This window comes from Lithobates pipiens, unplaced genomic scaffold (genome assembly GCF_037356315.1).
Source record: "Lithobates pipiens isolate NorthernLeopardFrog02 unplaced genomic scaffold, aLitPip1_a1.2 Scaffold_8, whole genome shotgun sequence".
Classification (NCBI taxonomy): Eukaryota; Metazoa; Chordata; class Amphibia; order Anura; family Ranidae; genus Lithobates; species Lithobates pipiens.
This window is the reverse complement of record NW_027507903.1, coordinates 521,904,691-521,916,959: the sequence shown is the minus strand read 5'-3', so window position 1 is coordinate 521,916,959 and position 12,269 is coordinate 521,904,691. Positions and strand designations below refer to the sequence as shown.

General features: G+C 39.2%; 1 protein-coding gene across 2 annotated transcripts in view; it reads left to right on the top strand.

The window, feature by feature from the left end:
* ARHGAP25 (Rho GTPase activating protein 25) overlaps positions 1-10,179 on the top strand; it is a 193,929-nt gene extending 183,750 nt beyond the window's left edge. For both annotated transcript variants that reach the window (XM_077469475.1, XM_077469476.1), the window contains 2 exons: positions 448-998; positions 5,660-10,179. In XM_077469475.1, coding sequence (XP_077325601.1) covers positions 448-998; positions 5,660-5,867 — 759 coding nt within the window. In that variant the 3' untranslated portion in view covers positions 5,868-10,179. The remainder of the gene's footprint in view (positions 1-447; positions 999-5,659) is intronic.
* The last annotated feature ends 2,090 nt before the right edge of the window (positions 10,180-12,269 follow it).

Genomic DNA, 12,269 nt, shown 5'->3' with positions numbered 1-12,269 from the left:
TCTCACCTATCCCTCCTGCAGATGACAGGATGTACCCAGCTTTGGATTTGCATGGCTGGAAACTCCAGAATAAGCACTTTTGGCATCATTTCATACCGCTGCACAAGCATAGTCTTCTCCAAATCACTCTCGCAGAATGCTGAGCTGCGAGAGCGAACGGACTGCAAATGGTGAACTTATCATTTAAACTGTAGTTAATATGCAAACCAATACTGTAAATAGAGAACTGCACTTTACAAACTGTACTCTGAATTAGAAACTATTAGAAATGGTAATGGTTAGGAGAACAGCAAAAATCTTTACAGCCAGAAGACACTATTCATGAACACTTGACCTTCAACCCAACCATGAATATTTGGTCTCAATGGAGTCATCCTTTCATTTTTGCAAGATTATTTTTAAATTAAGACTACATTTTTAATGCTTACACTATTTGTTTTTTTGTAGAAATACCCAAGTGATTCCCGTGGCTCCTCTACTTCTGAAGATAGTATGTCACTTAATGAAGACTATTACTCCTTACATACAGACAACTCAGAATCATGGATTACAGCTCCTAGAAAACGAACCCAAACTCTGCCTATTACAAACTTTAACATGCCCAAACAACAAGATGACAGCAGTACCAGCACTTTTAACAAAACAGACATATTCGGCAGTGATTTTTGGTCATCTCCAAATGGAAAGTCATCTTTAATGTCATATCCTCACCACAAGAGGACCCTTTCAGAGGAAATCTCCCAGCAACGTACATCAACCTATGATAATGTCCCTATACCTCAAAGTGGCATTGGAAGCAGCAAACCATATTGTCCTGCTACTGAATGTCCTGTAAGCAAGGGAAGTAAAGAAAGTAATAAACTTGGTCCTGGCCTCCTTAGAAATGGTGTAGATTGTCTTGTTACGGAGAAAACAGAAGGCAACACTTGTGGCTTGTTGGCTAGTGAACTAGAAGAAATGAAAATTCACAACAAACAACTTGAGGAAAGGGTGAAAAGGTAATTATGGTGGTTTTCATTTATTAGTCAAGTAAATAAGTAAATAAGCTTCTCTTTGTGAATATAAATTGCAGTTTACATTTTAACAATAGCAATTAGAATCTATTATCTGAAGTTATGTGTGACTCAATTATTTTGTGCCCAAAGCATGGATATCACTGCACCTCTCCACAAGCGCCTATTTATAAATGGGAAGTGACATTGCAGGAAATAAACAAACCACACCGCAACTGCGCCACAAATGCCTGCCAGAGCATTTGCATAGTGTTACCATAGACTTGAATGGGAGGCCTTGAAAGGCTTCAAATGCCTCCTTTTCGACATTTCGAAGCGACACTAACACATCATGTTTTGATAATGTGAACAGTATTGTGTGCTGTTCATTATATCAGTTGCAATTTTTAACGTCCCTCAAATGCCTGCTTTTAATGCCAGTGTGAACTTAGCCTTAAGTAGTCACAGGGCTTTATTTTCAGCCAGAATGTGGGGGAATGCCATTCTGGCACCTCCAGCACTGAATGTATGCAATGGCAAGGTGGGGTGGGGTGTACAGGATCGTCTATTGCTGTGGGGGGGCTCTATTTTTGCTGAGGAGGTCTATTGTTGCTGAGGGGGTCTTATGTATGTCGCTGGGGGGTCAGTTGTTGCTGGGAGGGATCTATTGTTACTGGCTGCAGGAGATTTGTTTTTCTGCTTTTCTTGTTATCATTAACAAATTCCATACAAATTACACAAAAAAAATATTTGGTTCTGTATTCTCTAAAAGGGGTGGTACTGGAAGATGAGTAGGGGTGGAACTAAGAGTTGGTGCTCAGAGGTGGGTAGGGGCCGGAGACAAGGGATGACTTGTAAGTGGAAAACTGCACCTATATTCTGAGAGAAAAAAATCCCTGAGTACTCATATGATTGTAAGTAGCAGTTTGTGTATTTCTCTGCTTCTTTATGAGAACCCTGCAGTGCAGCGAGTTGATGAATAAGGCTTTGAGCTTAATTGAAGATCTTATAGTGTATTCTGGAAAATATTCCTCTTTCTTTTGTCAGGTACCGATCTATTGTGCTAGAAGCAAAAAACACTGTTTATGCCTTGTTTAGATCCTGTAGAAACTGTTTAATTTAACCAGCACTCTGAAAACAGTACATTTTTTAACAGTTTACTGCCCTTTTCATAGTTTACAAGTTAGTCCTGTCCAGGGGAAGATGGTAGTGCTGATCAGTGAAGTGTACTCTATCTTGGTCAACTTCTTGGCCTTGAATCTCAGCAAATTAGGGTGACCATAGACTGGGTGATGTTTTACTGAGACTATCAGCACTAGCTGTCATATTCTTCTAACTTAGCTATGTACACATTGACAAGTTCATTTTATTTACTTCATAGAAAGGATAACAGTGCAAATCCAATAGAGGGTTTGGGGGCATGCTGGAAACTTTCTATGTGCAAAAACAATTGCATCTGACACCAATGGTGGCCATAAACCATAAATTCTTTGATTAATTTATTTTCTGACCAATATCTTCTGAAGAGTCAATCTATAGTTAACAACCCATATGAACAATATGCCACACACAGAAGTGCATTTAGTTGACAGTTAATATATGACCATAACTTACAATTGTAAATTATCAATTGCTTCTCTGTTTCCACATATAATCTCATATTCTGATCGATTGAAATATGATTGTATTTATGAGCCAAGTCTGGCTCCCCGGTTTAACTGCAAGCTTCAAAATACCAAGTCTTCCCCACCCTCAGAGAAGCCCAGGGGTGCGCCCCCATTTTTAAAAGTGAAAAGATGTCTCTCAGACTTTGTGGACACTTGGAAAGCTTGCATCTCAGATGCTTGGGTGTGGGAGGTGTTCAAGGGCTATACTAGCTCCCTCCCCAGTTTATCATTTTCAACCTGTCTGTGTCACTGCGCAGATTAGCAGATTTGCATACATTCCTAGTAGGTTTTCAGGAATAGGGTATCATTCCCACTGTCCCTGTGGCAGAATGGATGCAGGAGTTCTATGCCAACCTGTTTGAAAGTTTCTAATCCAAAAGTGGGAATTCACTCCATCTTGGATCTCAAGGCCCTAAATATTAAGGCCTGAAAATTCTGCATGGAATCCACCAGGTATGTTACAGCCTTTCTCCATCAGATAGTTTCTGGCCTTTCTGGAAATCAAGGACTCTTACCTGCATGTCCACATTTTTAAAGCGCACCCTCTTTACTGTGGGTCCTCTGCACTTTTGGTTTATTGACCTTCTATGCTGCCTATCTTCTGCACTTCGGGTGTTCACCAAAGTGCTGACACCAGTACTAGCCTTTTTGTGCTCTCAGAGTAATTCAATTGTGGGACATATGGATGGTCACCTAATGAGGAAATAGTTAGCATAGGTTCTGAAGAACAAATCTGATTTCTTTTTATGAAGAGGTAAGTAAAACCTTGGACAGTGGGGTGGCTGTGGACATGGTATACTTGGATTTTACAAAAGCGTTTGACACAGTTCCCCACACATGGCTAATGTGTAAGGTAAAGTCTTCAAGCTTGGAAATATCAGTTTGTAAATGGATAGAAAACTGGCTAAAAGACAGAATTCAGAGTGTAGGGGATAATGATTCTTACTCTGAATGGTCTAAGGTTCAGTGGTGTACCCCAAGGTTCAGTGTTGGGGCCCTTACTTTTTAATATCTTTATAAATGATATAGGGTCTGAGATTAAAAATACCATTTTAGTCTTGGCAGATGATACCAAACTATGCAGTGGAATAACCTTCTAATTGGACGACTATGTAGCAGATGAGGTTTAATGTTGATAAATGAAAAGTTATGCACTTGGGGGCTACGAATACGCATGCATAATACAAACTAGGGGAGTACAACTGGGGGAATCTGTAGCGGAGAAGGATCTGGGGGTTTTGGTAGATCATAAACTCAATAATAACATGCAATGCCAAGCTGTGGTTTCCAAAGCGAGCAAATTCCTTTCTTGTATTAAGAGAGGTATGGACTCCAGAGAAAGAGATATAATTTTGCCCCTGTACAAATCATTAGTAAGACCTCTTCTGGAATATGCAGTTCAGTTTTGGGCACCAGTTCTCAAAAAGGATACCGGGGAACTGGAGAAAGCGCAGAGAAGGGCAACCAAATTGATAAGAGGCATGGAGGAGCTCACTTAAAAGGAAAGATTAGAGGAACTGAATTGATTTTCTCTTGAGGAGAGGAGATTAAGGGGGGGGGGGTATGATTACCATGTACAAATATATAAGGGGTCCATATAGTGAACTTGGTGTTGAATTATGCATTTTACGGTCAACACTGAGGACAAGGGGGCACTCTTTACGCCTAGAGGAAAAGAGATTTAATCTCCAAATATGGAAAGGTTTCTTCACAGTAAGAGCTGTGAAAATATGAAATAGACTCCCTCCAGAGGTGATTCTGGCTAACTCAGTAGATTGCTCTAAGAAAGGCTTGGATTCTTTCCTAAATGCACACAATATAACTGGGTACTAACATTTATAGGTAAAGTTGATCCAGGGAAAATCATATTACCGCTTGGGGGTCAGGAAGGAATTTTATCCCCTGCTGTAGCAAATTGGATCATTCTTTGCTGTTTTTTTTTTTTTTGCCTTCCTTTGGATCAACTGTGGGTATAGGATTGGGTATATGGGTCTGTTTGATATTATTTATTTATTTATTTATTTTTTATGGTTAGTCTCAGACATAGCTCAAGTCAGAGTTTTTCTTCCCGAGGACAAACTTCACATTCCCCAGACAGACTTGTACTCTTCAGTCCATGAGTTGCCCAGCTCTTTGCTTCAGTATGAGTGCCTCAGGGCGCCCTGTTCCACTCCAGGCCCCTACAGCACCTTCTGGCCTTCAGATTCAACAATAAGCTGGACAGGTTTGTTACAGGGTACAGAGGTTCTCTAGCACAGTGGTCCCACCATGCCTCTGCCTGTGAGAGTCATGCTTGTAACTGTCTGCCTTGCAATGCCTCATGGAACTTGTAGTTTTGCAACAGCTGGAGGGCTGCCAGTTTGAGACCCCTGCTCTAGCATAAGCAGTGGATACTGTGGTCACTCCTTCCTCATCTATCCCCTTAGCTCTGGACTGGCACCTCTCTAATGTTTCACCAAATAGGGGCTTCATCACAGTGAACGTTTGACTTGAAAAAGGTATAGATAACCAGATGCCAACCTTGGTTGCAGAAAATACGCCTAAAAATACCTAATCTGAATACCTTGTGTGTACTTTGTAAACCTGCACCGTGGCAGTTATACTTGTCAAAATCGCTAAGACCAGCTGTTAGTTTGAAATTGTGATGGCAGATTTTGATATAATATTTTTGATACAATGCATTTAAACTAGTTCTTTAGGAGTGGCCATTGATATGAACATAATGTCCAGCTTCCTCACAAGTAAAATATGTTTTTAAATGCAATTTTTACCTATTTATTAAGACTTATTTAACCCAAATCACTCATTATCTCCTTTCTGCACTTCTCCCTTTAGCAATTTGTTGTGAACAAACAGCAATTGTGCTTTATATCTAGCACAAATGTTGCCAAGTGAATTTCTTAGTGAAACCTAGAAAATATAAAAAAGGTCTTGGGTAAACAGGCATGTATAAAAAAAAAATAATCATTTTCTTTTGTTTTCATATATATCTCTTTGTAGCATAGAGAAAGAAAACTTTGAAGTCTGGAAAAAAGTAGTGAAATTGAATGAAGATCTAGAAAAAGAACGAAATCAACGGAAGGCTCTAGAAATTACCTTGCAAAACATGGAGCGATCACGAGATGACGCAGAGAAGAGAAACAAACATTTGGAACAGGAGATCCAAGGCTTTGTGAGGGCAATGAGCCAAGCTGGAAACAAGCCATAATCGATACATAGTTACTATGAGAGAAAAGATGATAGAGCAATCTGTACCCTGTAAGGGACTGTGACTAAGAAGCAGAGTATGGTGGAGAATTGTGGATAAACACAGCAGGATGACTGCCAAGCGCTGCTGTACTTCTAAGCACAGTGACATTGCACACATCCAGCTTATCTACTGCCTCAAATGCCCTTTTTATTTTTAGTACAAAAATATATTTTGTAAAAGACTGAAAAACTTTTTTTTGCACCTTAGCACAGTGCTGCCCTTGCACTTACCTAGTTTGCCCATAGGGTAAATAACATCCAAAGTGCTGGACTTGCAGTGAAAAGGGGACAATGCCTTTAACAACACAATTCTGCATGTGTTCACAAAACTAAACTTTCCTGACTTTTATTTACCAATGGTGTTTAAACTGGGTCCTCAGAGAGCAAACTACAAACTCTGTAGTGGCTGCAGTGATGTTTAAAATTTTATTAAAAAAAATTAAGCAACTGAGGGGGAGCATCTCAGAGGAACTTGCGTAAGCCCGCCATGTGTGGTCAGATATATTAGCCTTTCTGTTTTCATCCATAGCTTTCAGATTATTGGTGTTTTGGCATTACCTTATATTTATTTCTGCAAAGGAGGAGAGTCTACTATCAAATCTTAAGTAAATATAATTTCACTAAATTAGAACTTACTGAAAGCAATACAAATGTGAGCTATCACAGCAAGTATGAACTTTGTTAGGTCCTGGTTTCAACAAAAGGAAAGGAAAGTGGTCAGCGGGACTTTAAATGAGGTCAATCACTATATAAAGTAAACATGTAGGATATAAAACAGTGTTGCTTTTATGGGTTTCAACAAAAGGGGGTTCCTGAGCTAAAATCACTAAAATCGCTAAACGAGGTGGAAGGTGTGTCTCTACAGAACGAGGAGCCTAAAGCCAATGTAAAAAGCGAGGTCAAAATCATGCACAGGCAGTTTTGGGCAAAACGTGGATGTGATTTTAAGTATTACCCAACCTTACACCGATTACACTGCACTATACACCCAAAATACAGTCACACACAGCATACTGCAACATGCACCCAAATGCAGTCAGCAAGCCAGCATACATGACAAATATGCATAGCACATCACATCATCTACCCCAGTACACTTGTGACATCCCCACCATGACATACTTTGCACACTGCACCATTCTTTTTGTTACACTCTGCACACCGCACATTGATACATTCAGTACTCTGCAGCATGCTCCCAATATGATTGACACGATGCACAATGGACCCAACTTCAGTCAACAGCATACGCCCCAGTACATTCAGCACACTGTACAATGCACCCAAATATTATACTTATCTCAGAGTTCCCAGTAGTGGATCTGTAGGACATAACTGGGCAGGTTGCTGGTAGATAATCTGCTCCCATCAAGTAGCAACCATTACCTGGCCTGTTCCATTTTCTATATCACATTCCACTTTGCCTGCTGTCCTATGCTTGGTGTTAGAACATGAGAGGGGTTGATTTACTAAAACTGGAGAATGCTAAATTTGGTGCAGCTGTGCATAGAAACCAGTCATCTTCCAGGATTTTTTTTGTCAAAGCTTAAGTGAACAAGCTGAAGAAGAAGCTGGTTGGCTATTCTGCACAGCTGCATCAGATTTTGCACGCTCCAGTTTTAGTAAATCAGCCCCAGAGTGTTCAAAATCTGACATCTGTTGCTGTTCCTCTGCAAGACAAAAGCTCACTTTCACTGAGTTAATGACTTATTAAAGTGGTGTTCCGCTTAAAAAAAAAAAATACTGTAGCTGCTGACTTTTAATAATCAGACACTTACCTGTCCCAGGGTCCAGCGATGCGAGGGATAGAAGCCCCGCTCGTCTCCCCCTCTGCTCGGCAGTGTCGGCATTGTAACTGTGGGCACCTGGCTGTGGCTTCACATCTGGGCACCCACTGTGCATGCGTGAGCGGCACCACGTGCCGTGATTGGCCATGCAATCACCTGGGATCTGAGACGTGTCCCAGATGATTGACAAAAGGGAGGGGGCAGAGCTGATCTCCCTTCCTGCACTGAGGGAAGTGACGTCAGGAGCCCAGGCGCTGAAGGAGGCAGACTACGAGGGACCCCCTAGCAACAGGCATTTAGAAGTGAGTAAAAACATTTTTTCTCCAAATGTTTTTTTTTTTATGCACATAAATGTAATTTTTTTTGGAACTCCACTTTAAATACATTTATGTTAATATAGATTGAAAATAAGTTACACTGTTGCTGGTCACTTGGCTAATGAAATAATTTTGACTTACCAGTCTCTGCTTTTTTAAAGATTTCTTCCATAGGCCTATGCAATTCAACTGATGCGGGTAGTATGGTGTGCCATTCTTACAAAATTAACTTAATTTTATTTACCCAAATTTTCTGAGCAGGGAACTAGAGGGTACACTGATAGATAGTGATCTGTATCAGACACAGTATTCTCTTGGGAGGCTGGAATGACTCACATTGCAAACCATATGGTAACAATGGTACTCTTGATGCCCAGTAAAAGATTTTGTATATAATTAAGTCAACAAACATTCAGACACCACTACTATTAAGGCAATTTACTCAGTATTTACAATGTTGTCATTGACTGTTTTAGAATCATACCAGTCTCAGCAGTGGAACTGGCTTTAAAAGGATTCCACAAAGCAAAACTGCTATTTATGTTTTTGGTAGATGCTGATGAGTTATACCACCTGAAAATGTCATATTTTTTGAACATAAGTGAGATAACTGTGCTTGAGTTCCTTGATCGGCACACCTTCCGTAGCCATTATAAAAGGGCCCCATTCTCTCGCTTGCTTTTATTTTCTATGCAAGGATGGGTGTGAACCATGAAAATTGAGAATTATTAGAGGGAAAAATTGCTGTTTGAGTATCCCAGACTTAGCCTCTTGTCTTCCATTTACAATATTTTGGGTGGACTGATGGATGTTGGATAGGCAGAGGGTCCAATAATGATTGCATTATGGATCCTTCATATATAGTTTTTTAGTTTATGTATAGTTTATGCTGGTAGGTTAAATATAGTAGATCAGCAGTGACAGCAGGAACTCAATTGTTCTTTTACCACTCTTTAAAGCGGATCTCCAAGCAGATATGAATCACATGAAATTCATACAGTAACAAGCAAAAGTATGTGGACCCCTTGAAATTAACTGATTTTTATGCAGTAATATGACATAAAATGTGATATGATCCTCATGAAATACATACTGTTTATGGGAACTGTTTTATCTGCTAAAGGATTTGCAATTGTATGTTTTTAGTCCTCAGATTACATAGCTCTGCCACCCAGCACAAGCAGGTGGATGGCATCACTATTTATGTTACAACAAAGGAGCACAGGGGTTAATTTACTAAAGGCAAATAGACTGTGCACTTTGCAAAGTGTAGTTGCACTCTGCAAGAACAGTTGCTCCAGAGCTTAGTAAATGATTAGGAGTTCTGCTGACTTCCATCATCCAATCATGTGCAAGCAAAAATGCTGTTTTTTTTCCCCCTTGCATGTGATTGGGTATTCTTTGAAGTGAAGATTTACCTCTTTTACTCTGGTGCAATTGCACCTGCAGAGTGCAGCTGCAATTTACAAAGTGCACAGTCTGATTGCCTTTAGTAAATCAACCCCACAATGTTGCCATCTCCCTGCTTAATCCTGCTTATTGGATCGTAAAGGTTTAGCAGTATAGTAACAAATTCAACTCGTCTTACTCAGCACTCTCCTCCTATCAGTGTGTTACTTATTACAATACTTTCATGGAGCATACCTGATTGGTTCCCAGTAGTGCCTCTCCTGCTAACAGTCTGTTTAGTGCTGTACATGGTATTACAAAAGGTGGATACCAAATCAAATTCAGGTACTTGTATTAATAAAATACATTTATTTATTAATGACATTTACAACGTAAATAGCATAAAGAGCCAAAGTAATGCGAGTCATTTATATCTGCCTGTAGTTCAACTTTAATCCTTACTTCAAAGAAAAGGTGTTTATAAGAAATGATTTGAAGGCACAGTACTGTGTTTTAGCTTTACTGCTTGAGCTAAATTATACATAGGTTCAATTCATGGTCTTAGGTTCACCCATAGAGCCTACTTCAGCTTTAAGGCCTAGCTGTGGACTACAGTTGCCTTAAACTTTTCTGTAATAGTATGCCAAATATGTTCTAAAGCAAAGCATGATATAGGGCTCATGGATGTTAAAGAAAACTGAATGTAAGATATTAGAAGTATGTACCATGAAGTTTTTAAACAATGTACAGGTAATAAATACATGATGGTAAACACAAATGTTGAGTGTGTACAGTCTTTCCTGACAGTTATCCCTGACTTGATCCTTTATTATTCAACCACACAAATCTCCATAGTAACATGACATGGTAACAGTCACCCACATCAAACTATCAAAAATAATTTCTTTGTAATTAGAACACATTGAGCTGAAATCTGATTGGTTCAGCATTTTGTACTCCATTGACAGCCCTTTTTAATAAACCCATGTACATGCACATAATTACAGTCCTTAACCTCCCTGGCGGTATGATTATTTCTGATTTTAGGTGCTGAAAGTGGTACAATTATTTTGCATGGAAATTTGGCGTTTTATATTGTAGGCCTGCAATTCTTAGGAATAACTCTCTTAAATCTGTTCAAACCAGAGTCTAGTAGACATCCCGGGTATGATAAAGTTTATACTATAATAAATAACTATAAATAATTATAACAAATAATAATAAAAATGATTCAATAATGTAATTAAATCCCAAAACACTGAAATTTGCTAATTTGCAGAATTGTCGCTGTCATTAGATTTAGTGTTTGATGACGAATTTTCCCAGAAATCCCTATCGCTCAATTCTACAAGTGATTCTAATTTTCTAGCTGGTCTAAAATCACTTTTGACATAAAGGGACACTTTTTGGTTGCTATGGACAATCTCCAAATTCCAGGCAGAAAAAACAGTATTTATAATATAAAAGTGCATGCGGGGCACTGGACAGACCACTAGGGACAAAGAGGATGTGTATTTTTTATATACAGTACTGTAATGTGTAAGATTACAGTATACTGTATGTGTTTTTACTTTTTTGAATTTGGCGCCAATCTCTGCTCCCGTGCGTTGTAACGTCGCAGGGAACGGAGCTCAGCAGCACTCGGGCACTGTGTGAATTGAGCGGAGGATGGCTCGTACACATAGTGGGGAGGACATCGCAGGATCCAGGGGACAAGGTAAGTAACTCTGCCTGTATCCTGCAATGTGATCCCGAGTCTGGCTCGGGGTTACCGCTAGTGGTACTGAAATTCTACCCCGAGCCAGACTCGGGAATACCGCCAGGGAGGTTAAAGTGGTTCAAAATTTTTACCTTAATGCATTCCTTGCATTAACCTCCCTGGCGGTATGATTATTTCAGATTTTTGATGCTGAAAGCGGTACAATTATTTTGCATGGAAATTTGGCGTTTTATATTGTAGGGCTGTAATTCTTAGGAATTAAATCTGTCCAAACAAGAGTCTAGTAGACATCCCGGGTATGAAAAACAAAATCATAAATTATAATAAAATAACTATAAATAATTATAAAAATGATTAATATAATAATAAAAATGATTCAATAATGTAATCAAATCAAAAACACTGAAATTTGCTCAGTTTTAGAATTGTCGCTATCATTACTTTCAGTGTTGGATGATGGATTTCCCCACAAATCGCTATCGCTCATTTCTGCAAGTGATTCTAATTTATTATCACTGTTTTCTAGCTGGTCTAAAACCACTTTTGATGTAAAGGGACGGTTTTGGTTGCTATGGACAATCTCCAGTTTCCAGGCAGAAAGAACAGTATATATAATATAAAACTGCATGCAGGACACTGGACAAACCACTAGGGAGAAAAGGGATGTGAAATAAATTGATACAGTAATGTAATCTGTAAGATTACAGTGTACTGTATATGTATTATGTGCTTTACTTTTTGAATTTGGAGCCGTTCTCCATCCCCGTGCGTCACAACACTTGCAGGGAACGGAGCCCGACTCCGTGATAGATCAGGAGTGTCAGATGACTATATTTCTTGCTGTGTGCCATGGCTTCTTTCTCTGACCACCACATAACTGATGAAAATTATAGTAATGTAGGGTTCGAAGGATTGCAGGAATGTTATGTGCACCATAAGACTTGTGAAACAGAGTTACACATTTTGGCAGGGAAAACATTTCACATACTGAATACATATGAATTTCAACTGTATAGTTCACTGTTAATCTGAGTATCATGTAACAGATTTACATGTCTGTTTTAAAATACTTCTGCAGAATTTACATCAACAGCTGTTTTGTAACATCCTGCAAATTTCAAGATACAGATGGCAGCAATCCAATCAGG